The 23705-nt window shown below is 50.1% G+C and overlaps 1 protein-coding gene across 1 annotated transcript; it reads right to left on the bottom strand.

Moving 5' to 3' along the window:
* Positions 1 to 667: 667 nt before the first annotated feature.
* SDC4 (syndecan 4) lies at positions 668 to 23494 on the bottom strand. The gene is made up of 5 exons (XM_025399348.1): positions 23399 to 23494; positions 10923 to 11061; positions 8431 to 8477; positions 5786 to 5984; positions 668 to 2823 (listed from the first exon to the last, which is right to left on the bottom strand). The coding sequence occupies exons 1-5, from the start codon at positions 23456 to 23458 to the stop codon at positions 2672 to 2674; spliced, it is 597 nt and encodes a 198-aa protein (XP_025255133.1). The 5' UTR covers positions 23459 to 23494; the 3' UTR covers positions 668 to 2671.
* Positions 23495 to 23705: the final 211 nt, after the last annotated feature.

The following is a 23705-nucleotide window of genomic DNA, read 5'->3' as shown; positions in this document are numbered from 1 at the left end:
TGCCAAAGGAAGACCACCAATGTCCAAGGACCTGAAATTAAGGTTTGACTCTCCAGACACACTAGGGGCAGGTTGGGTTGCCCTCTTGGTAACAAGGATCCTCCCCACCTCACAGGATTGTTATGGTGGTCAAGAGAGATGGCCAATGCTATTTCCAGAGCCTGCCAGCCTGCCTGGCTGCAGCGGCGACCTGAGTGAAGCAGGCAGAGATGTTGGTGTGGAAAGCCCACATCTAGATGGGTGCCTGCCACTCAGCAGCTCTCTCTTGTTGCCCTGCAGGCCGACAGTCGCCAATTTTTAAATTTTTTTTTTCCCAAGAAAAGTGAGAAATCTGGACTTTTATGAGAAACCTCCTGATTTCTATGGATGGCAACTGATGCAAAGATTTTTGTGTTTGCTATTTAAACACAGTGCCACCTAAACAAAACCTTGAAGTAGGGGTGATATGCTGCATAGGCCATCAGGGTGCATGTTCTGAAGTCTTCCCTCCTCTCTAGGCCCCTTTCTGCCTTCTTACATCTCTGCTCCCACCCTCTGCCCACCCCCGGCATGTCTGGCACCCCATGGGGATTTGGTCAGGGGAGTTTCTTCATGCTCCACTGAGATCAAGGGGATACACAGCCCAAAAAGGATGACTTGTTATGACTAAAATGACAGAGGCAGGCAGTTTAGAAAGTACCAGGTTTTATTATCTTTTTATCAAAAAAAATCAGTAACAGACAACAGTGTAAGAGGTGCCTACAGAGGAGGTGCTCACCCCAACACAGCCCGAGGAGAAGGGCACTGGGGGCAGAAGAGGACCCAGCCAGCTGGGACCCTGGGTTGCAGTGGTGACGGGAGCTAATGGCCACTGGTGCAGCAAGGGAGGGTGGTTCCCCTCACCCCAGCCACTGGGGTCAGGAGGAGACATGACTGACCTGCCTGGGCTAAGCCACCAGGCCTCCCCTCTCAGGAGAGGGAGGATCCCAGACAACAGGCCCCAGCTGGGGCCTCATCAGCCCTCCCCCATTCCCCCTCCGCCTACCCAGGGAGACAAGGGTCGTCCCAGCACAGCTGAGGCTGTGACTCGTTAAGCCAGTTCAGTTCTCTAGAACAGTGCTGTCCAATAGATGGACATGCTCTCTGCTGTCAATACAGTAGCCATGAGCCACATATAGTGACGCCTCTAGAAACGTGGTTAGTGCAACTGAGGAAGGAATTTTTAATCTTATGTGATTTTAATTGGCTTAACTTTAAACAGCCGCATGTGGTTACTGTATTGGATAGCACAGCCCTAGAGCCTGAAGAAAGCAAACCAAAGAACACCAGCTGGGTCCCAAACAGAAGGCAGAAAGGGTAGAACCGTTCACCTCAACTATTCCAGCCCCATCAGAAGGCACCAGGAACAGGGCAAGAGAAAAAGGCAAAAACCCACCCAGCCACATGAAAATTCACTCGCTCAACCACCCAGCCACATCAAACTGGAAATACCACACTCTTTCCTGAAAAAATAGATTTATCTATTTTTCTAGAACCAAGGAAGAATAATAATATATTATAAGAACACAGACACAAATATCCCACCATCCCCTTCATTATATTTTGGGATCTGCTTAAAAAAAAAAAAAAAAAAAAACTATGTTTCGGTACAAGCTATTTTATAAGAGGAAGCAGCTTCAGAAAGGGCCAAGGCCATGAGGAGCAGGGTTTAAAGTATTAAAAAAAAAAAAAAAAAAAAAAAAACTGGGGAAGGGGTTTAATGAAAGAGAACAAAGAGAGAAGAGGGGAAGGGAGGCCCTATCTAAAGCTATAAATAGTAAAAAAAAAAAAAAAAATTAATAAAAATCATCTCTCCGGCTCTTCTCTCATTTTCAAGAAACAAACAAAAACAAAAACCATTAAATAGAAACATAGCAGGTGCCGTGGAAATGTGCAAGAGAATGAAGACACCTTGGCACCTCCACACTCTTGCCCAGGCAGAGAGATACACTCTGCACAAAGGAATGAACAGTAAAAAAAAAAACGAACAAACACTAAAAATAGATTTACAAATATTCTATAAATCCATTTCAGCATAAACTCTCAGCTCTTTTCCCCATCCTCCCCCCTCAAATAAAAAAGATTGATTTCCAAAAGTCACTTGAAAGAGCCTAGAATGGCCCAAGGTATATACCACAGAGACTCCCGTAGTGTGATCACGAGTACCCATTTACAGAAACATCTCAAGGCGCGGGTGGTTCCAGTTCCTTCCCCCAGTTCCTGGCAGAGAGACCAGCTGTGAAAGGAAGGGAGGAAGGCCACTGCAGGAGGACCTCCAGCCAGGACTCCACACAACACCCGTTAGCCCCCTGGCTTCAGAGGGGCTCTGGATGAGGCATGGTCAGTATGGGCTTGAGGCCAGACCTAGATTCTTAACTGGAAGTTTGAGAAGTGATCCAATCCCAGGCTTGCCTTCAGAAAGGCCAGAAAGTTGAACCCATTTTTCTGCCAGGGAAACTGAGGCCCAAAGATCAAGAAGAACCTGGCAGAACAGTAGAAGACAATGTCTCTTCTGAACACTTCAAAGGTAATCAGAGCTGGAGATACTGACAAGTCAGTATTAGGTTGACCTCACCCTACTCTAATGTCCACCCTTCAAAATCCCCCGGCTTCCCTCCCTGCTAAAGTCCAAGCCAGTGCCCACAAGCAAGCTTCACGCGTAGAACTCATTGGTGGGGGCTTTCTTGTAGATGGGTTTCTTGCCCAAGTCATAGCTGCCTTCATCCTTCTTCTTCATACGGTACATGAGCAGGAGGATCAGGAAGACGGCAAAGAGGATGCCTACGACGCCACCCACAATCAGAGCTGGAGAGGAGGAGAGAGAAGAGGTGCAGGTGAGAGCTCCTCATCAGGACCTAGGGACCCTCTTTCCCCCACCATCAGTTCTCTTACAACCAGACGTCCTCACCGTCACCACTGCCTGTGCCAGGCAAGCTGACGCCTTATTGAAGTTGACCTCATGACCCCAGTTATAAGAAGGGGCTTCTTGGCATTTTAAGTCACTGAAGACCACAGGGCTAGTGCCAAGGCCACTACTTTTTTGTTTTGTTTTGTTTCTGAGATGAAGTCTCACTCTGTTGCCCAAGCTGGAGTGCAGTGGCGTGAACTCGGCTCACTGCAACCTCTACCTCCCGGGTTCAAGCAATTCTCCTGCCTCAGACTCCCGAGTAGCTGGGACTACAGGCACATGTCACCATGCCTGGCTAATTTTTGTATTTTTAGTAGAGATGGGGTTTCACTATGTTGGCCAGGCTGGTCTTGAACTCCTGACCTCGCCCACCTTGGCCTCCCAAAGTGCTGGGATTACAGGCGTGAGCCACCGCACTCAGCCAAGGCCACTACTTTAACCCACATCTGCCTGAATCTAAAGCCCAGGCTCTTTCCAAACACCAAGCAGACTGCCCTGCAACAGCCTAGCACTAACTGAGTTAGGAACAGGAGAAAATGGTAGGCTATGGCTATCCCTATAGACATATTTATCCTGCAGTCCTTAGCACAGGGCACTCTCTAGCTTTCCCTGTGTGCATATTTACCTATATAGCCTACCCTTCATGGACAAGTATGTGCATTCAAAGTGCACACATGCAGAACATACTAATTCCAAGCTCTTATGTTACAATTACATACAGAACTCAGTAGCTAAGGCCTGGTTTTCACTCCTACCTCTCCTACTTCCTGGCTATGTGATTTGGGGCAAGTTTCCTTCATCTCCCTATTGTAAAATGGGAATAGCCATACCTTTCTCATACATTTGTCCTAAGGATTAAATAAATTAATCCACTCAAAGTGCTTAGAACAGTGCCTAGTGCATAGCATATTCTCAAGATTCATTAACTGAAAAGGTTTGAGGTTTGTATCTGTGTCCCGAACCCCCGGAATCAGGTGTGCACAACAGGAGGTGCTTAATAAATGACACGTTCAGGCTCTGAGAGGAGAACCTGCCTAGTGTCAGGCAAAGATGGGCGTCTAACGGTGAGTGGGTCTGGCCTGTCCACTCTGCCAGGTGGCCTGAATGACTCTTTCCTGTTTGCTAGGGGCGGGGATGCCTCACAGAATCCCTTCTGTGGCAGATTGAGTCCCCTAATTCGGTCTTACTTGGGCTAAGAAGATTAATTTTCCATCCCTGCACACACTGCAAATCTATGTACACAATGGAGACAGAGTGGCACAGAGGAGTCAAGCAAGGTTCTTTCTTAGGTAAAATCCTATGAAAAAGCAACAATAAAGTACCCCCAGGAGGTGCCAGAGAAAGCACATGGAATATCAGGCATCAACCCCATTCTTGTCTCTATCATCTTTCCCTCTGACGGCCCCAGTTGCTCCATGAGGCCCTAGGTCTGCACTGGGACGACCCACAGGGTCAAGTTTCAAGCAGAGGCTCGGAAGCTGACTGTGGTCCTCGGTCCAAATGCCAGGTGTACCGCTTCCCGGCTTTGTGACTTCGGATAAGTTCTTTAGACTCAGTTTTGTATTGTAGGGACTCAGTGAGGGGCACAGGAATCGCACAGTATACAGCAAGCATTTAATAAAGCTCCTGGGTGCTGATTAAAGCTTCTGGGATGGGGGATTCCACCATACCAGCTAACAATGTAACTTTTCACATAAGGCTCTTAGGCTTGTATAATTCTCAAATGGAAGATCAAATAGATAACCTGGCTTCAGTTCTTTTCTTACTATGTGGCCCAAAGCCTGGGCCTCAGTCTCCCCATGTGTAAGAAGCAGGTGCTTGTATTAACCAGTGGTTTTCAAATTTTTCTTTGGGAGCAATAGCACCTTTAGTTAATTAGAGCAAAACCTTATGCAAACCCAAAGCCTTATGCAAATCTTTTTACTTCTGAAACAAAAGCAAAAAGAACTTTGGCTCCGATACCAGGAAGCCGGGGTCAGGGCTGAGGTGGGCCCAGTCACCTGGGGCTGTGCTCCCAGGAACCCTCTTTACAAGAGGCAGGTGAGACCTTTTATCTGTCCTGGATGAATCCAGGCTCTGTCCCTATAGCTCAAGCCTCCTCGGAGCTGCTCGTCCTGCTGATTCCCAGGAGACAGGAGTTACCCAGCATGGGCCCAGGGTGCCCACTTGCCGGGCCAGTTCATCCAGACAGGCCCTCAGCCATGACCTTGAGGAGTTCCCTCCATCCCTCTTGTCAACACCCTGGGACAAAACATTCCTCACGATGAACATTCCAGTAAAGAACTCTCAACTGAGGCCAAATCAGAACAGTCCTTTACAGTGTGCAAAGTTCTTTCATATTTTATTTTTCTTGGACTCATTATATCAACCCCAGGAGGTATCACTGTACCCATTTTACAGATAAGGAAACTGAGGCTGATCAAGTTCGAAAGCTTCTCAGCCAAGGTCACAAGGCTGCCAAGTGATACAGTAGCGGGAGGGGGAGCTAACCCAATTTGAAGGAGCCTCCAGACTTATAAGGGAAATTAACTTTTAATGATTAACTCCCAGATGCCAAACCTATACAGTGAAAGTCCTTTGAAAAATAAATGAGAAGGACTTAAGGCAAGAGAATGATTCAATGCCTATTTTCCAGAAGCCTTTGATAGGCACTTTTTCCTCTCCCTCCACCAGGCTGCACAGTCAGAGCCACCCCATAAGGGAGGTGTAGTCTTTCAATGTTCTAGAGGAACCTGAATGGGCAAAAGGAAGGGGCACCAAGGAGCCTCATGGGCTGGAGGCATCCCTGCCTGCAGGTGTTCTCCCCCACTGAGCCCCTTTCCACCTTCAGGGCATCTTATAAGCAGCATGGGGCCTTACCTGCCAGGACTTCCGTTCTCTCAAAGATATTGCTGCCCTGCATAGTGCTGGACATGGACACCTTGTTAGACACATCCTCACTTGTTTCAATGGGTGAGATCCTCTTGGGAATAACCTCATTCTCCTCCAGTTTCTTGGTTTCAGTGGGGACTTGGCTCCCAGACCCTGCCTTCTCAGGGATATGGTTATCTAGAGGCACCTGGATGGGCAGAAAGGAGAAGAGACACTCAGCATATTTTGGAAGACTCAGGGCAAAGGGGACAGGGACATTCAGCCAGGCAGAGAATCTGGTTCTGCCATATTCAGCTGAACCATGTGGTCCTGGTGCAGGAATTGGCAACAACCTCTCCACAATTATGCTGCCAAAGTGCTTATCCCCAACTTTTCTAGTATATCTGTCTTAAATGAAAAATGAATGCGACCAAGGGAACAGGGGAGCAGGTGCTCTCCTGCACTGCTGGCCACTGGTTATTCCAGACCAACCACCCTGGAAGCAGTTTGGCAAAACCTTAGACATCATTTGCGCTTTAACGTAGCAGTTTTGCCCTGGAAACTCTATCGTAAGGAGCTCTTCAGAGACTGCGTGTTAAAGATGCTTGCTGTAGCTCCTCTGCCTATGAAGTAGCCATTCTTTTATTCCTTTACTCTCTTAATAAACTTGCTTTCACTTTACTCTATGGACTCACCCTGAATTCTACCTTGTGCGAGATCCAAGAACCCTCTCCCTTGGGGTCTGGATCAGGAACCTTTCTGGTAACATCTTTCTGGAGAACCACAGAAGGGACAAGACGGACGAGACCCCGGAACCAAAGGAAATGAACTGCAGCACTGATTGAAGGACTTTGGATATCACCTTTTGTCAGAACTAAAAGTTATGAATGGCCCTCACCATACTGGCGCTTTCTGACTGAGCTCCTCCCTACAAGAGGCCCTAATAGTTAAGCAGGAATATCATCACCCTATTCAGCATGAAGAAGTTACAGAAGATGGATCTTTGTCCCGCTGCAACCTTTAGGATTAAGGGTTCTCTTATAAAAGGGAGGGGGAAAATGTCAGGTGTTTGAATCAGAGTGCCTACATCTTGAATAGGGGCTGGGTAAAATAAGGCTGAGACCTGCTGGGCCACATTCCCAGTAAGTTAAGCATTCTAAGTAACAGTATGAGATAGGAGGTCTGCACAAGATACAGGTCATAAAGACTTTTGTGATAAAACAGGTTGCAATAAAGAAGCCAGCTAAAACCCACCAAAACCAGGATGGCAATGAAACTGACCTCTGGTTGGCCTCACTGCTCATTATATGCTAATTATACTTTATTAGCATGCTAAGAGATGCTCCCATCAATGCCATGACAATTTACAAATGTCCTGGCAAATCAGGAAGTTACTCTATATGGTCTAAAAAGGGGAGGACCCCCTAGTTCTGGGAATTGCCCACCCCTTTCTTGGAAAACTCATAAATAATCTTCCCCTTGCTTAGCATATAATCAAAAAATAACCATAAAAATGGGCAACCAGCAGCCAATGCCACTGCTCTACCTACAGAGTAGCCGTTCTTTTATTCCTTTACTTTCTTAATAAACTTGTTATCGCTCTGTAAAAATAAAAAAGATGTTTGCTGCAGTGTTATCATTTTAAAATGTTAAGAAATTATAAACCATTTTTCCATCAATAAAAGGAATCAGGTAAACTATTATGCAGCCTATAAAAATGACAAGAGCATTAAATTATGCAGGCAAATACTCATGACCAGTCTAAGTGAAAAACATAGTTCACAGAATTTTATATATATACTTTTTTTTTTTTTTTTTTGAATGGGAGTCTCACTCTGTCGCCCAGGCTGGGGTGCAATGGCTCTGCCCACTGCAACCTCTGCCTCCCAGGTTCAAGCGATTCTCCTACCTCAGCCTCCCAATCAAGTAGCCGGGACTATAGGTGCCCACAACCAGGGCTGGCTAATTTTTTGTGTTTTTAGTAGAGATAGGGTTTCACCATGTTGGCCAGGCTGGTCTCGAACTCCTGACCTCAGGTGATCTGCCTGCCTTGGCCTCCCAAAGTGCTGGGATTACAGGCATTAGCCACTGCGCCTGGCCTGTATATATACTTTTATATCAATGCTAGGAAATAGCTATAAATGTAGAGAAAAGGAGTTGGTATTGATGGTGACTATCCCTGCAGGGAGGATGGCCTACCAGCAACCTGCAAAATGAGGCTGGGACCAGATTTTTTTGTTTGTTTAACACAGTCTGGCTCTGTCACCCAGACTGGAGTGCACTGGCACAATCTTGGCTCACTGCAACCTCTGCCTCCTGGACTTAAGCCATTCTCCCACCTCAGCCTCTCAAGTAGCTGGGACTACAGGTACAATGCCACCACACCTGACTAATTTTTGTATTTTTCGTAGAGACAGGTTTCATCATGTTGCCCAGGCTGGTCTCAAACTCCTGACCTCAAGCCTCCCAAAGTGCTGGGATTGCAGGCCTGAGCCACCACGCCCAGCCCAGGGCCAGATTTTTAAAAAGCCTTCCCGCATAGTGGGGTAAGACCCCTCACTTATTCTGCCTATGGGGGCTGTATTTTCTGCCTCTCCTAATAGGTCTGCTGTAGAGGAGAAAAGTGGAAGAGGCAGAAGCATGTAGCTACTTACCAAGGGATGGATAATTTCAGGGCTGATCGTGGAGTCTTCCAAGTCATCTGTAAGGTCAGAATAGCTGTGTGAGTGTGAGGCCCATTACCCCAGGAAAATGACCCCTTCAGCCAGGGTTGGTGGTAGCTCGACCTTACAACCAGCCTCCAAATGCTCAATGTCCAGCAAGCAAGCTTCCCCACCCCTACCTCAGTCATCTCATCTGTAAAATGGGGCTCCTCAGACCCACCCCCTGGCTCTTTCACAGGAATGTGTGAGCTGGCCGCTGGGCAGAGGCTTCATTTGCTCTAAACCCTTGCTCTGCAAAGTGTGGATCCAAAAACCAATAGCAACACCTGAGAGTTGGTTAGAAATGTAGAATTTCAAGGCCAGGCACGGTGGCTCACACCTGTAATCCCAGCATTTTGGGAGGCCAAGGCGGGCAGATCACTTGAGATCAGGAGTTCGAGACCAGCCTGGCCAACATAGTGAAACCCTGTCTCTGATAAAAATACAAAACTTATCCGGGCGTGATGGCAGGCGCCTGTAATCCCAGCTACTCGGGAGGCTGAGGCAGGAGAATCGCTTGAACCTGGTTGGCAGAGGTTGCCGTGAGCCAAGATCGTGCCACTGCACTCCAGCCTGGGTGACAGAACAAGACTTTGTCTCAAAAAAAAAAAAAAAAAATGTAGAATTTCAGGGCTGACTGAATCAAAATCTACTTTTTTTTTTTCTTTTGAGACAGAGTCTCTCTCTGTCGCCTAGGCTGGAGTGCAGTGGTGCCATCTCGGCTCACTGTAACCTCCACCTCCTGGGTTCAAGGGATTCTCCTGCCTCAGCCTCCGAAGTAGCGGGAACTACAGGGGTGCGCCATGATGCCCAGCTGATTTTTGTATTTTTAGTAGACGGGGTTTCACCATGTTGGTTGGCCAGGATGGTCTCGATCTCTTGACCTCATGATCCGCCTGCCTTGGCCTCCCAAAGTGCTTCGATTACAGGTGTAAGCCACCATGCCCGGCCAAAATCTACATTTTAACAAGATCCCCAGGGAATTAACTATTAAGAAAGAAAACTCTAACTGCAATATTAAAACATTTACTGGATGACTATATGAGATGATGGATATATTAATTAACTCCACTGTAGTAACGTTTTTACTATCTATATGTATCCCATAACATCATGTTGTATGCCTTAAATGCACATAATAAAATTTATGTTTTTATTTTTATTTTTTTTCAAGATGGAGTCTTGCTCTGTCACCAGGCTGGAGTGCAAGCGGCGCGATCTCAGCTCACTGCAACCTCTGCCTCCCAGGTTCAAGCAATTCTCCTGTCTCAGCCTCCCAAGTAGCCAGCATTACAGGCACCCGACACCACACCCGGATAATTTTTGTATTTTTAGTAGAAACGGGGTTTCACCATGTTGGCCAGGTGGGTCTCAAACTCCTGACCTCATGGATCTGCCTGCCTTGGTCTCCCAAAGTGCTGGGATTACAGGCATGAGCCACTATACCTGACCATAAAATTTATATTTTTAAAAAACCAAACACACATGTACTGAGTGCTTGGTGGGTGCCAAAAGCTTTGTCAGTTCAGACCCCACAACACTGATGTACTTACTATCTTTATTATTCCCATTTTACGGATTAGAAAACTGAGGCTCAGTTCACACAGGGTGGAGGCTTAAACTCAGGACCATGTGACTCCAGAGCTAAAACTTGCAATCATTAACACCTCTCTGCACATAGGAGGGACATTTATCAGCTGTCTGGCCTGGAGGCCTTGGGCCCTTCACCCACCCCACCCCCACTGAAGCAGGGACTTGTTCTTGGTTTCCCAACTACATCTCTGCCCACTCATGCCCCCTCCCACCCCATCCCCACTTCTAAACTGCTACTTTTCTTTCTTTCTTTTTTTTTTTTTTTGAGACAAAGGTCTCACTCTGTCACCCAGGCTGGAGTACAGTAGCATGATCTTGGTTCACTGCAGTCCCAACCTCCTGGGCTCAAGGGATCCTCCCACCTCAGCCTCCCAAGTAACTGGGACTCCTACAGGTGCATGCCACCACGTCCGGCCAATTTTTGTGTTTTTGTAGAGACAAGTTCTCACCATGTGGCACAGGCTGGAACTTTTCCTTTCAGAGAAAGGAAAACACTCTATGGGTCCTCTTTCGCCACCTCAACCCTGTCCTGCCACCCAGCCTACCCTCACCCCACCCCCACCATGCCCCGCAGCAAAGAGAAGAGCCCATGAGGACAGGTTCAGGCTGGAGCTCAGAAAACCCGGAGCTACCAATGACTTCAAAGCAGCACACAGCTTGTCCCCAGGGGCTCTCAGGGATGGAAAGGTTAATCCATTACTTTTGTCTCCCCTTTTTTTGAGAAGGAGGAAGGGCATTCTAGGAAAAGTCCCACAAAAATCCAAGTCTCAAGGCATGGGCACCCTCCTGGTTGCTTAGGCCACCACTCCCTCCAGCTTTGTGCCTATGCCTGCCCACCACACCTTCCGTACCCAGATCTCCAGAGCCAGACAGCTCAAAGTCATCAGATTCCTGCCCGGGTCCCACTACATCCTCATCATCTGGTAGGGCTCCGGAGAAGTATCGGCCTTCTAGGAGGTCCTGGGGGTCGATGACCTCAGTCTCTCGGATCTAAGATAAAGAAAGGAGACACATCAGCCAACATCCCCAGTGCTCCATGACAGCCGATGCCCGAAAGCTAGTGAAGTGGGCATTTCAAAAACTAAAAAGAGACCAGGCCAGGGCCTGGAGACCTGCGTCCTGGATCCCACTCTACCTCTAACTCGCCGTGTGTCCTTAGGCAAGTCTCTTTCCCATTCTGGGCAAATAAAAATAGTACATGAGGCAAGGCACTGTGGCTCACACCTGTAATCCCAACACTTTGGGAGGCCAAGGCACGCAGATCACCTGAGGTCAGGAGTTCAAGACCAGCCTGGCCAACATGGTGAAACCCCATCTCTACTACAAATACAAAAATTAGCTGGGCGTGGTGGCTTGCACCTGTAGTCCCAGCTACTTGGGAGGCCGAGACAGGAGAATTGCTTGAACCCAGGAGGCGGAGGTTGCAGTGAGCCAGGATCGCGCCGCTGCACTCTAGCCTGAGCTATAGAGTGAGACCCCCGTCTCAAAAAAAAATAAAAATAGTAAATGAGGTAATAATCAAAGTATTAATATGGCTAGGTATCATTTACCAAGCACTTGCTGTGTGCCGGGCCCTGTTTTAATAACTCTGGAGGCATGTTATTCACTTATTTTTACAGCCGAGAGAGTCATTTTCTTTTGGTGACACAGCTGGCGGATGGAAGAGCAAGGATTGCACACACAGGGCTGCCTGACTTCAGAGCCAGGAGTCTCCATGCACAGGGCCCTGGGATGCTACACTGCAGGGCTCTGTGATGCAGGGGCAGCTGATTCACACAGGACAGGGAGTGGGCTGCTGGTTCTGGTCTTGCCCAGTCCGGGACACTTTTCCCAGCTGAGTCAGTCTGGGCCGGGACAGACAGGGCTGCCTCACGCACACCCTAAGACAGCCTCAGGTCAGGGCGCTGCCCAGACCTGATGACTCAGGAGTGCACTCCTGGATTCAGTCTTGCCTTCCAAACATCTCCCACAGATCGGCTCTGCTGCCAGCACCATGCAGACACCAAGAGGCACAATCCTCACCTTCACAGACCATCCACTCCAGTACCCATAAACGTCACTCAGCCACTACCCCATGGAGACACAGCTGATCATGACACAGTCTCAGGTCCGCTCCCACCAAACAGCTTGCCAAAGGAAAGTGTCAAAGGTCCCGGGCAGCCCTACAGTACATCAGGTACCCTGCTCCCATCCTGCAGCTCCACGGAGTGGGAACAAAGCACCCTCAAGAGCACAGGAAGCATTTGGATGCCCATCACCCTTCCTCCAGCTTCTGGGCTCAGGCTTCTGTTTACCCAGAGAACAGCTGCTCTGAGCAAAGTTCATTATTCTATTAATTAATTCAAACATTAAAGTGCCTAGTATTTGCCAGGAGAGCTGGGGTTTTTCATTAAGTTCAATACACCATGCCCCTCCCGCTGCAAGACATTCCCATCTCCAGACCCCATAACTGCGGGAGCTGGGAGTCTGCTTAGAATCACAGAATTCCAGGACCCAAGGAGCGCCTGTCCTCCCGTTCCACACAACTTGAATCTGAGCCTGGAACCGGGCAAGGACTTGCCCAAGGTCACACAGAGTGTTCGCTACATAACTCAGGATAGAAAGAGGTCAGGTCTCTGTTTCGGACACCCCAGCCTGTCCTTCACTCAGCTGAGACTGCCATTGACAAAGGAGGGGGTGTGAGAAGGAGCATCTGTCCCTGAGATAAGGCTACTGTCATTGCAGGAGAGGCCCAGGAAAGCTGCCTCGGAGCCACTCCTGTACTCTCCCCCTGGGCTTCCGGGGAGAGGCAGGTGGAGCCTGACCCTCATGCCCCTCTTCCACCCCCACAGTGGGAGGACGCTGGATTCTCGGAAGGGAGCGGGGTCAGGCTGCAAGAAAGGCAGTGGCCAGGAATCACTCTCTCCCCAGGGCGTGGGGAGAATCTCTGCTGAACGCTTGGCACCCGTGGGGGTGGAAAGCCAGAGAGGTTAAGTCCTGGTCAGAGATGACTTCATGACTCGGGAATCAGGAGCTGCTGGGCTGCTGGTGCTGGAATTCAAGCCCCCGCACATAGCCCGTGCCTGTGGCTTTGGTTTGGCAGAGCAGGAGGAAGGCTCCCCGTGGCTGCCCAAGTGCCTATACCTAAGGGCAGGGTCCCTGGGCTCCTACTTCCATCTCCTGTGGCAAATCCCCCAAGAACCCAAGTGACAGGCCTTAAACAAGCACACAGCCTCTCTAGGTCCTTTGAATAGTCCCTTTTTGCAGAGATGGAAACAAGGGCTCAGAAAAGTAAAGTCACTTGTCCAAGGCCACACGAGCAGGAAGTAGCCACACTGGACCAGAACCCAGGCATCACTCACCTGGATCTTTAACCACAAACACATAAACACATGCATGAACACATATGCACACGGGGCCACCAGCCTGCCCCAGGCTCCAAGGGAGCCCTGTTAAGTCGGTGGGGGGGGGGAGGGTCAAATCCAGCCAGGAGAAAGAAAGAATGGTACACTTTGGCCACTTGTTGACCAGGTGAAAGTCCTCAATAGGGGCTGTAGTTCCATCAGGAGATTTGTCTCAGGCTGAGAGACCTTTTCCCACTCCTCATTGCCCCTGGGAGCCACGGAATGTTGTTTATGCATCCAGCCTCTCTTCAGTATGTGAAAGTGCTAAGAGATATTTCAAAACAACCCATGGGATTAGCATGCCCATTGGCTGTTAGGAATTACCTCCGTTTTACATTAAAGAAATGAAGGCTATGAGCGAAAGTGGGGTGTGAAGATCTTGCAGCCAAGTCAGCAGCAAAACCAAGGCTGAAACCAAGATTTATTTCCAGTTCAGCCTTCTTTGTGGGCACCTGTTCATCCTTAACCTTTCATTTTTATATTCAGTTTTCAAAAAAGAAACTAGTCTAGTCTAAAGTCACCCCGGGGCTCCGTGGCACGGCCGGGATTCAATACTATTCCAAAGTTCTGGAAAGATGGAGTCTTCAAAGGCTGCATTTAGATGAGCCCAGGATTTCCCTCCTACAGCAAGTCAAGGGGCTGGGAAGAAACTTCTTCCAGCTCCCAGTGGTGATGGGAGGACAGAGGGAATTAAATCTCTCCTTCAGCTCTGGAAGTCCCCTCTCTGCCCTGTTTTGGTCCCTTCTCCACCCATGACCTCTGACAAGAAGGAAGGAAACTCCCAAGTGGGTAAGAGCCATTTAGGACTAGGCCAGCAAGACGGGACCAAGCCTTGTGGGATTGTGGGCAATCGCTCTTTTTTCTGTAAAGGTTGGGAAGTCACCAGCAGCCCTCCTCTCCTCCGCCCTCTTTTCAGATAAAGCCCATTCAGTCTGGGATGGCTTTGAAGAACCAGGCCACCCAGCAGCCAGACCCAGCCCTGACCAGAGATGGACCCCACCCTGCTCCTGCCTAAGAATGTGGTCTGTTCTCCTCAGCTCACCCCACCTTTGCCCAGGCATGTGTGTTCATGTGTGTACATGCAAAGGCACCCTCTGGGCCCTCAAGTCTCCTTGTATCTTTGTCCCTTTCATGAACACACAACAGAAATTACCAACTAAATAAGACAGTGGTGGCTAGGCACAGTGGCTTAATCCCAACATTTTGGGAGGCCAAGGTGGGAGGATCACTTGAGCCCAGGAGTTTGAGATCAGCCTGGGCAACATGGTGAAACCCCATCTCTACAAAAATTAGCCAAATGTGGTTGTGCATGCCTGTGGTCCCAGCTACTCGGGAGGCTGAGGTGGGAGGATCACTTGAGACCAGGAGGTCAAGGCTGCAGTGAGCTATGATTGCACCACTGCACTCCAGCCTGGGTGACAGAGGAAGACCCTGTCTCCAAAAAATAAAAAATAGGGCAGTGGGCCTGGGTCCCACAGACCCTGCCAGCCCTGTGGCTGGTGGGGATCTGGGATCAGTGGCTGGGGTTTAGAGATCCTAGATTCTTCCCCAGACTGTTGGGGAGAAAGAAGGGAGGGCAAGTGCTCTTTTGTTCTATAGAAACTAACACCTGCCAACAGAAGGTATCTGATTTTATAACCTAGCAAACAGACAAGACGACAAGGGACTTTGCCAAGGTCATCCAAGCAGCTGGCAGCAGAGATGGACTTAGAACCCAGGTCTCCTGGTTCCCAGACTGGAATTACCTTCTCTCCCCTTCGAGGGTCTTGGCTGCCCCTGAGGGTCTCAGCAAATCCACAGGCAGCAGCTGTCATTACAGTTATACTCCCCATCTAGTCTTTTGGCTATAGGCATGAAGCTACAAAAAGATCCTATCCCAACCCTATCCCCAAATCCTATGGCTTCTGTCACTCCAGGAAAAGCATGAGTGACTAAAAGGAGTATCCACTACATGCCAAGCACCATGTTGGGTACTTCGTTTATACGAGTTCATTTAATTGGCAAAATAGCTTTGCAAGGTGCTCTACCCATTTTGTAGACGGGAAAACTAAGGTTCAGCTGAGTCACTTATCCAATGTCATGCAACTAGAAAGCAATAGAGCTGGGATTCAAATCCAGATCTTTCTCAAGACCACATCCTAACCACAACTAGACTTCTCACTGCCACCCACTCTTCACTTCTCTCCAGCCTAACCCGCCAGTCCACAACACACTGCCTGGGCCAGGGCTCCAGGGCACCCCTGCTCCTGCCCAGGAGTAAACAAAGATGAAAGTGATATTGCTTAAACAAAGGAACAGAAACTTGGCTGGGGCACCAGGGAGGAGTTCAGGGTCTGGGCTTGGATAACTGTGAACTAATGAGAGCCTCCCCCCACCTGGCTCCTCCCCAGGGGAGGTAGGGTTGGGGACACACCTGACCCTTCTTTCAGGAGGGAAGACCAGAAGGGTAATAATTGGGCAAGCCAAATTTAGTGGGGAGAGGGATGGCAGGTACCTGGGGCTCCAACACCTGGACCCACCAGAATGATTTCTGGCAGGCGACCCCCAGCAGTGTACACTAGTAGTAACTGTTCTTCCCCACCCCACCCACTTCTTTAAGGGCCAGACATTCCCCAGAATGGCTAAAACCTGGGGCCCACAACTGTGACTCTACCACCCGGAGTGGTCGTGCATCAAGGCAGATTCACAAGTGTGAGTTCTGCCACTTCCTAACTATATGAGCTTGGGAGTTTATTTCATCTCTGAAATCCTTGGTTTCTTCTTTTGTGACTAGGGCTGGTAGCACCTTGCAGGGTGATGAGGAGTAAGTGGAATGCATTTGTGTGTGCAAGGGACCCAGCACGTGGCCTGGTACACAGCAGGTGATCAATGAATAGTGGCTGTGATTAACCCCTACCTGCCTTCCTCCTGGCCAGTGGGATTAGTGCTCAAAGGATCAGAGGCCTGGGAAAACTTGCAGAGGCAGTTCTATTGCTGGAAGGAAGCTAGCCTGGGGACAGGGAGATGGTGCTTTGCAAACTGTAAAGGAATATAACCTATAATGGGTTATCATTTTGCTTCTGAGCCCAGAGACTTTTCAACAACCAATCAGGTCCCTTCAGACTGTGGAAAAAAAAAGATGCAGATAGTCAGAGACCTGCCCAAGATCACACAGCTTTGACCACCTGTCCTAAGCAGATAGAGGTAAAGACCATTTTTATTTTCCCCGAAAATAAAAACGACAGGTGATCAGAAACACCTGAAATTCTACTTGGGGACCTGGGTCCCCAGGGACAAAAAAAAAGTATTTAGAAGGTAAAAAGAAACTACACACCAATCCATGGTCTGGTGCTCTGGTGCCTGCCTGAATGGTTAAACCAGGTCTGGGGTGGGGGTGGAGTGAGGGTTCAAATGTCGCCTTCAAGGTCGGGTTACTCTGAACACAATCACTCAGGAGAGAGCCAGGCCTGGCACTGCCAGCAACCAGCTTTTCACCAAGCCCCAAGGCAGTCCATTCCCATAGCAAGAACTCCAGGATCCTAGGGTACCAGCTAGAAATGGGGGAAGGGTTCAGGAGCCTCTGGACGTCTCCCTGCCAGGAGCTGATCCAGCACCTTTGTTATCAACTCCCTGGATGATCGTGGACAATTCCCTTCTCTGAGCCTCAGTTTCCCAATCTGTAAAAGGTCTCAAAGAGACAAGCCTCCCTCTGTCCCAGCCCGGTAACCAAGCTGGGCATTGCTCCGATTACTGGTGGAGACAGCCAGGAGGGGGCTGGCTCCCTCAGGGCCTCGGAGACAGAGGTGCATTGAAGCTGGAGCTTGTAATCTAGGCAGCAGATCCGAAATCCCTGCTGGATCCGAGGGCTAGGGAGGCTCTTGGGATGTAAACAAACCTCCTGTGTTCTCAGAGCAGAGAACCCACGCTGCAGCCTTGTCTCAGTTGATTAGATCAGCCCTGGGTCTGGCTTCCTGCCTCTTCCCAGCCTCCCTCACCACCCCGCAGAGAAGCCATCCTCCAGACCAGGTCAGTCTGTCTCACAGACGGCTCCGGCAGGGCTTCCCCAAGGCAAGGAGTATCCCCACTCTGGGTAGCCGGGCCAGCCATGTGCCACAGCTGCCCCCACGCCCAGAGGCTGGAGTGACACCGCCAGTTCCCGCAGGCCGGCCACTGACTGCTGGGCTTCACCAAGTCACTGTTTCCACACATACCAGCCTCTCCCTGCCTCCCCTTTCCATTACCCCAGGTGTCACCTGACCAGCAGCCTCTTCTACTGTGCCAGAGAAAACTGGAGCAGCCGAGCTCCCTGGCCTGGAGGACGGGGGAGGGGTGAGACGCAGCCTGAAGGGGTGGGAGCCGCTGAATAGGAAGGTCTGGGCTGATGGTGGGGGTTGGGGGAAACGGGAGGCATGAGCAAGGCTGGGAAGTGGGGGAGGGAGGAAGGATGACTGTAGAAAGGTCAAAGCCAGAAAGAACTGCTGAGATCAGAGTGACCTTTTGGGGAGTACTGAAGCCCCCTGAAAAGGATAAAAAGGTCTAAACCTCAATAACTGTAACTCTTAGTTTACATTTTCAACGCACAGACACCACCTCCCCAAAGCTAAACTCTGGCGAGGTTAAGAACCCTTGTCCAGGTGCTAATAAAGCCAGAACTTTACAAGTTTGCCAAACACCGATTATGACCTTTGAGTGCCACAGGTGTTTTATAGAGGACACTGGGGTTCACATCAACAAAGTGACGTATTAACTGTGTGTGTCCCTGGGTGAGCAGCAGAGCTAGGACAGGGACTGGAGTTTTCTGTACCGTTTTTCAGTCACCCAGCCTTCAGCAGACAGGACCAGAGAGGCCCCAGTGAGGTTCAAGAATGCGCCCAAAGGTCACCACTGTTAATGACAAACCAGCCCAAGAAGTCAGGCTTGTTCTTCTAAAGTTAAATGAGACCCCAACTGTTGACATACGTGTTCTCTCTCTTCCCTCTCTAGGGCACCATGCAGTGAAAATATACGAGAAACTGGCTTTTCAGAACACTGTACCTTTTCTGTCCACCAACACCTCACCCCCCAAAGTGCTATTTGCAATTACTCAGCCTCCTTAAGAGTAGAAACTCTGCCCCTCCAGCACAGGAGGGTGACCCCAAGTCCTGGGCAGTGTCCACAGTGGTCCGTTACCCTTGTTAAACCCCCTGCCCCCTCTCCCTTCAGGCTGCAAACTGTTCAGCACGAGGCTCCAGCAAATCCCAGCAGGAGAGGTGGGGCTGCCCAGAACTGGTTCTTGTTTAAACATAAACCCATTCAATAATTAGCAAACAGCCCACTTTTAAGATAAACAAATAGGAGATTCGGACTCCAACAGCCCCACCCTGGACTTCTCCCTTCCCACCTCCCAGTGTGGGGGTAGATAAGGGGGATAAGGGGAATGGGAGAAAGCTTTCCAGGAGGAGATAGGACCCCCTGGCATGAAGGTGGCCTGGGCAAGGAAGGGAACTGTCACTAAGTAACACCTCCTCCCTACCAGGCATGGTACTAGGTGCCTTTATTTAGAGGCCTGTCGTCTCCTTTAAGCTTCGCCACACTGGTATCATGATCTTCTTAACAGACTGGGAGGCTGGGGCTCAGAGGTTGAGTAGCAGGACTGAGTTCATGTAACTAGTAAGAGGTGGACTTAGCACGTCTGGAGTTAGGTCTGCCTAACACCAAGCCAATGTTTCAATGCCCTCTGGCCCCCCAGGAAGCAAAGAGGGGTCATCACAAATATCAGAAAATCCTGGGGTCAAACCAAACCTGAACGGTACCAGCTTTTGCTCGATGAAAAAATGCAGGCCAGTTGCAGCCTCAGTTTTGCCTTAAAGGGGAAAACAGTACTACCTGCTCTGCAGAGGTCTAAAGCCCAATTTTGAGGACTGGCTGCACAACGTACAATGTCAAAGTCCACACGCAGGCAATGTACAATGTCAAAGCCCACACGTGAAAGTGCCGGCCCTAGTACAAACATTTCCTGTATGTCCCCTCAAGGCCCTGGACACTGAAACAATGACTCCCAAAGGACGAGGTAAAACTCTGAGCGCATTCCAACACCCCCACCACACAGCTGTCCTATTAGCCAAGAGTTTGAAAGGAAATGGGTGACTCAGGCAGGCTACGCTAGCATGCAGTGACTCACAGCGCTCGGTGCAGCCCCTTACCCCAATTTTAAGCCATCATTTGGAAATCATACCTGCCTGTCCAGTCTGGGAGGTTGAAGGACAGCTAGGAGCCAACTTCTCCCAACAGGGAGCTGGGGCTGGGAGCCCAGCCTGGCTTCCCCAGCTCCCCATTCAGGCAAGCTCAGCACTCAAAGTCCTTGGAAAAGCCCTCTGTTTCTAGGAGCTGGGGATGGCAGGAGCCGAATGTCCCCTCACCCCCACTTCTCTTCTGAGACTGGGATTTGTTTAGACTTTACCAACGAGACCAGGAAAGGGCCCCTCCCCTCATCAATGGGCTCTCCGGGCAGGAAGGACCTTAGAAGGCAATGATCCAGCCTCCTTATTTTAGAGCTGGGGACACTGAGACCCAGAAATAGGGCATGTTTGCTCAAGGTCACCCAGCAATGCAGAAGTAGGACCTAAGGTATCTACCTTCAAACCCAGCAAATTTCCTCATCTGGAATATTCTGAGGACACTCAAACCAGACACCTTGCCCTATCAGTCGGACCTGATTCTGACCTTAGCAAGCCACTGCATTCCTCTGAGCATCCATTTCCTGTAAAAATAGAGAAAATAGTACCTTGCAGTACGGGGAGATATTCATACTAGAAATAAAAAACATTAATGAACCATTTAGAATAAAGTTACATGCATGAATTTATTCATTCATACAAGCATTTCCTGAGTACTAACTAGGGGACAGGTATTTCACAAAAACAAATAGAGCAGAGTTCCTGCCCTGGGTGTGTGGGGGTGGAGGGGGAGGGGATTCAGAATTTGGTGGAGTATGTTCATTCCTTCTTAATTCCTTCAAGAGAGAGACCTCTTTTGAATAGTAGGTACTTAAGTTATTAATCAAATTCAGAGATGGAAAGGACTCGAGGCCACCCTGTTCAAATCTTTCATTTTATGATGAGGGATGTCAGCCCAGCAGGGAAAGAAGCCTTCCCCCAACCTCATGGAACCCTCCAAATCATGGCCCAAATGTTTGATAACTCCCTGGGCTCGAGAAGTCCCAAGAGCTCTCACTGTTCACTCAAGGGTCCTAGAAGTCCCTAGGCTTCCGCCCCACCCCCGCTCAAGAAGAGGACGCTGTAGAAGACCAGAAATGTCCTTAAACTATCAAGTACACTTGATAGGTGGGGGACACTTCCCCAGAACTGCCTGGGCCTGGGGCCAAGTCAGTAGGCTGTGCCCCTGGGTAGAAACACCTTTGGGTGGAGGGGACTCCCTAAACAAGGCTGCCTTTAATTGGCCTGAGAGGGAGTGGCAGGAAGGCAGATCAGGGAATGCTCCCAGCTGGACAGGAAGAACTGGTTTAGTATAGCAAGCCCAGCCAAACAGAGGAGAGGACAGCTGGGTACTGAGCCTGGGTTCCCTTCCAAAACATGGGGGTGGTAAGGGGAATGATGGAACAGTGGGGGGAACACCACTCACAATGGGAGGACTACTAGTCAGAGATCCTGGGGTCCTGGATGCTCTCTGCTAACTCAAAGTAGTACCATTTTACCTGTCACATTTGGAAAGTGGGCATAATAGAATCCCCATGTGATAGGTCTTTTTTGTGAGGATAAAATGCACCAGATCTGTCATACAAAAAGTACTCTATCAATCCTAGCTGCTATTAGCAAAGTCCTTCTCCCTGGGCCTCCTCACTTCTCTCTACCTGCAAAAAGAAAAGGACATGCTGGATCATCTCTTCAGTCCAAGCCAACTGTGACTAGGTCTGATTTTTCCAACCACAACCTAGAAAAGAGGGAGGGGATAGGCCAAAGGGGAAGCCCTGTGCCCCAGTTACAGGCAGGAGGTCTGTGATATTAGCCAGGAAGGAGAGAGCTGAGGTCAGGATGAGACTTGATACCTTTCTCAGGAAGCAGCTGCCCAGGGCTGATGTCTCCTCCAGCTGATGGGTCACCCAGGCAGGACTGACACAGTCCCCTTCCCCCAAACCACATCCTTCAGAATGTCCCCAGGACACAGCTGTCTGCTCAGCACCCCGAAGCACCTGCAGACTCACAGCCCCGGGAGGAAACTGGCATGTGATTGGGCACATGGTGACCTCAGCAACCTCCTGGGTCCTTTCCTCTTTTTCCCTGTACTGCCCAGGAGGTATCCCTTCGGATGCTTCCCCAGTTGCTTGACCCCAACACATCCTTCAGGGCCTAGTTCAGAGCACTGCGCCAGAGGCAGAAGGCTTGGGTCCTCAGCCACTAACCTTTCAGGCAAGGTAGCCCTTGGTTTAGGTTAAGTCATCACCTTACTGGCCTTGTTTCCTTCCCACCTCAGAATTCCTTTGCCTTCCAGCCTAAAATCTCAACCGATTCTAAACCCGTCTTGAGTTACCAAGTATGGGACGCTTGGAGTAGCACAAAGCATAGAAGCTAAAGCAGAAACTTGAAAGCCTGGCTGCCTAAATTTCAATCTGACTCACCGTTTATTGTTTATTAACTGTGTGACCCTGGGCAAGTTACTTAACCTCTCTAGCCTCAGGACCAGTTTAAGAACAATACACAGTAGGATTGTTGTTGGAATTAAGCTCCTTGATATACCCATTAGAAAGTTATTAGAACAATGTCTGGCCCCCCCACAAAGGCGCTAAATGTTTGCAATCATCATGGCATGCCTGGAATTGTGCTGAAGTATTGCCTAGGGTCTCATTCATTCCTCAAGAAGAGCCTGCAGGCAGAATCAACCTTCCCCTAAGTAAATTCAGAGGAATAGGAGCCCCAAGGCTTTCAAAGAAATTAACATTAATGGTTAAACTGCAAGGACTCTCTCTCTGAAAACTGGAGCTAAAGGGCACAAAAGGGGCACAAAGCTCAGGCACTGGGGGACAGATTGCCTTCACCAGTAATTCCCATGCCCCCAGTCTCCCAGATGAGATTGACCCCCTCCTCCTCAGCTGGCTGTGGGGATGGATAGAGCTTCTGCTGGCCCAGGGACAGTTATGACATGGACCAGTGGGCAGTGAGAATGTTTCTTTGGGCTGATAGAGGCCTTCTCTCCCCCAACCCTCTTCACCTCACTCAAGGTGGATGCTTCAATTTTCTTATCTGCAATTGAGAAAGAATGAACACACTTCTTGCAGAAAGCAGAAGCTCAGCTCCTGGCTAAATGTTGAGTCTAAACCATTCCTCTCCTCTGTCCTTGAAAAGAGCAGAGTTCCCAACTTTCTAGAAACCCTAAAGCAGTAGCAGTCCCCTCTTGCCCCATTCCCTCAGATCCGTGGTGCAGTATTGGGAAGAGATTCAGAAGGGCAGGACTTTGCCCTAAGTCACAAGTCAATGACAGAGCTGGGGCCACAACTGAGGTCAGGGCTCAGTTCTCTCTGGTGTGTGAGAGAGGGCCTCGCACAACCCTAAACCCCTCCCCCTTCCGAGTACACGCAGCCCCCGGATCCCCAGGCCATCTCGGATCCTAAAGCTGTCCGCTCTGGGCGCCTAGAAAGCGAGGAGGGGATTCAGCGCTCCAAGCCTGCCCCAGCGTCACCAGGGAAGGGACGAGGGTGTGGGAGTTGAAGAGTTGACACCGGCTTAGTCACTAACGAGCCTGCAGGGCCAGGGGAGGCGGGAAGAGCAACAGGCGAGGGGCGCACGGCGCGTGAAGCCATCCCGGAGATGGCCCGTGACCCCGGAGCAAAGTTTCCAACAAAGTTTCCCGGGCCCCGGTGTCCGGTTGGGGGTGGCGTACCCACTGATCTGCTCCCCCATCCCACGCTCCGAGGAACAAAGGAGGCACCGGCCTGAGGCCCCCCGCCCCCCCGGGGACCTCCAAGCACCCACCGACTCGGCGACTCCGCCTACGAAGAGCAGCAGCAGCGCGAACAGACGGGCGGGGGCCATGGCACCGCAGACTGGAGAGGGCGCGCAGGCTGCAGCAAGTGGCCCCAGGCGGGCGCGCCACCCATCTTATAGGCGGCCTACCGGCCCCGCCCCGGCCCGCCCCCGCCCCCGCCCCGCCGCCTGCACCCCGCCCGGAATTCCCCAGTGGAAGCGAGGCCTGTGGGGCACTGCGCCCGCCCGCGGAGTTGGAAACCCCAAGGGACCCACCCTGCCAGCGCCCCCCCGGCTCCTAGTCAACCCCTAGTCC

Source organism: Theropithecus gelada, chromosome 10 (genome assembly GCF_003255815.1).
Source record: "Theropithecus gelada isolate Dixy chromosome 10, Tgel_1.0, whole genome shotgun sequence".
NCBI classification, from domain to species: Eukaryota; Metazoa; Chordata; class Mammalia; order Primates; family Cercopithecidae; genus Theropithecus; species Theropithecus gelada.
The sequence above is the reverse complement of the archived record's forward strand: the minus strand, read 5'-3'. Positions and strand labels throughout refer to the sequence as shown.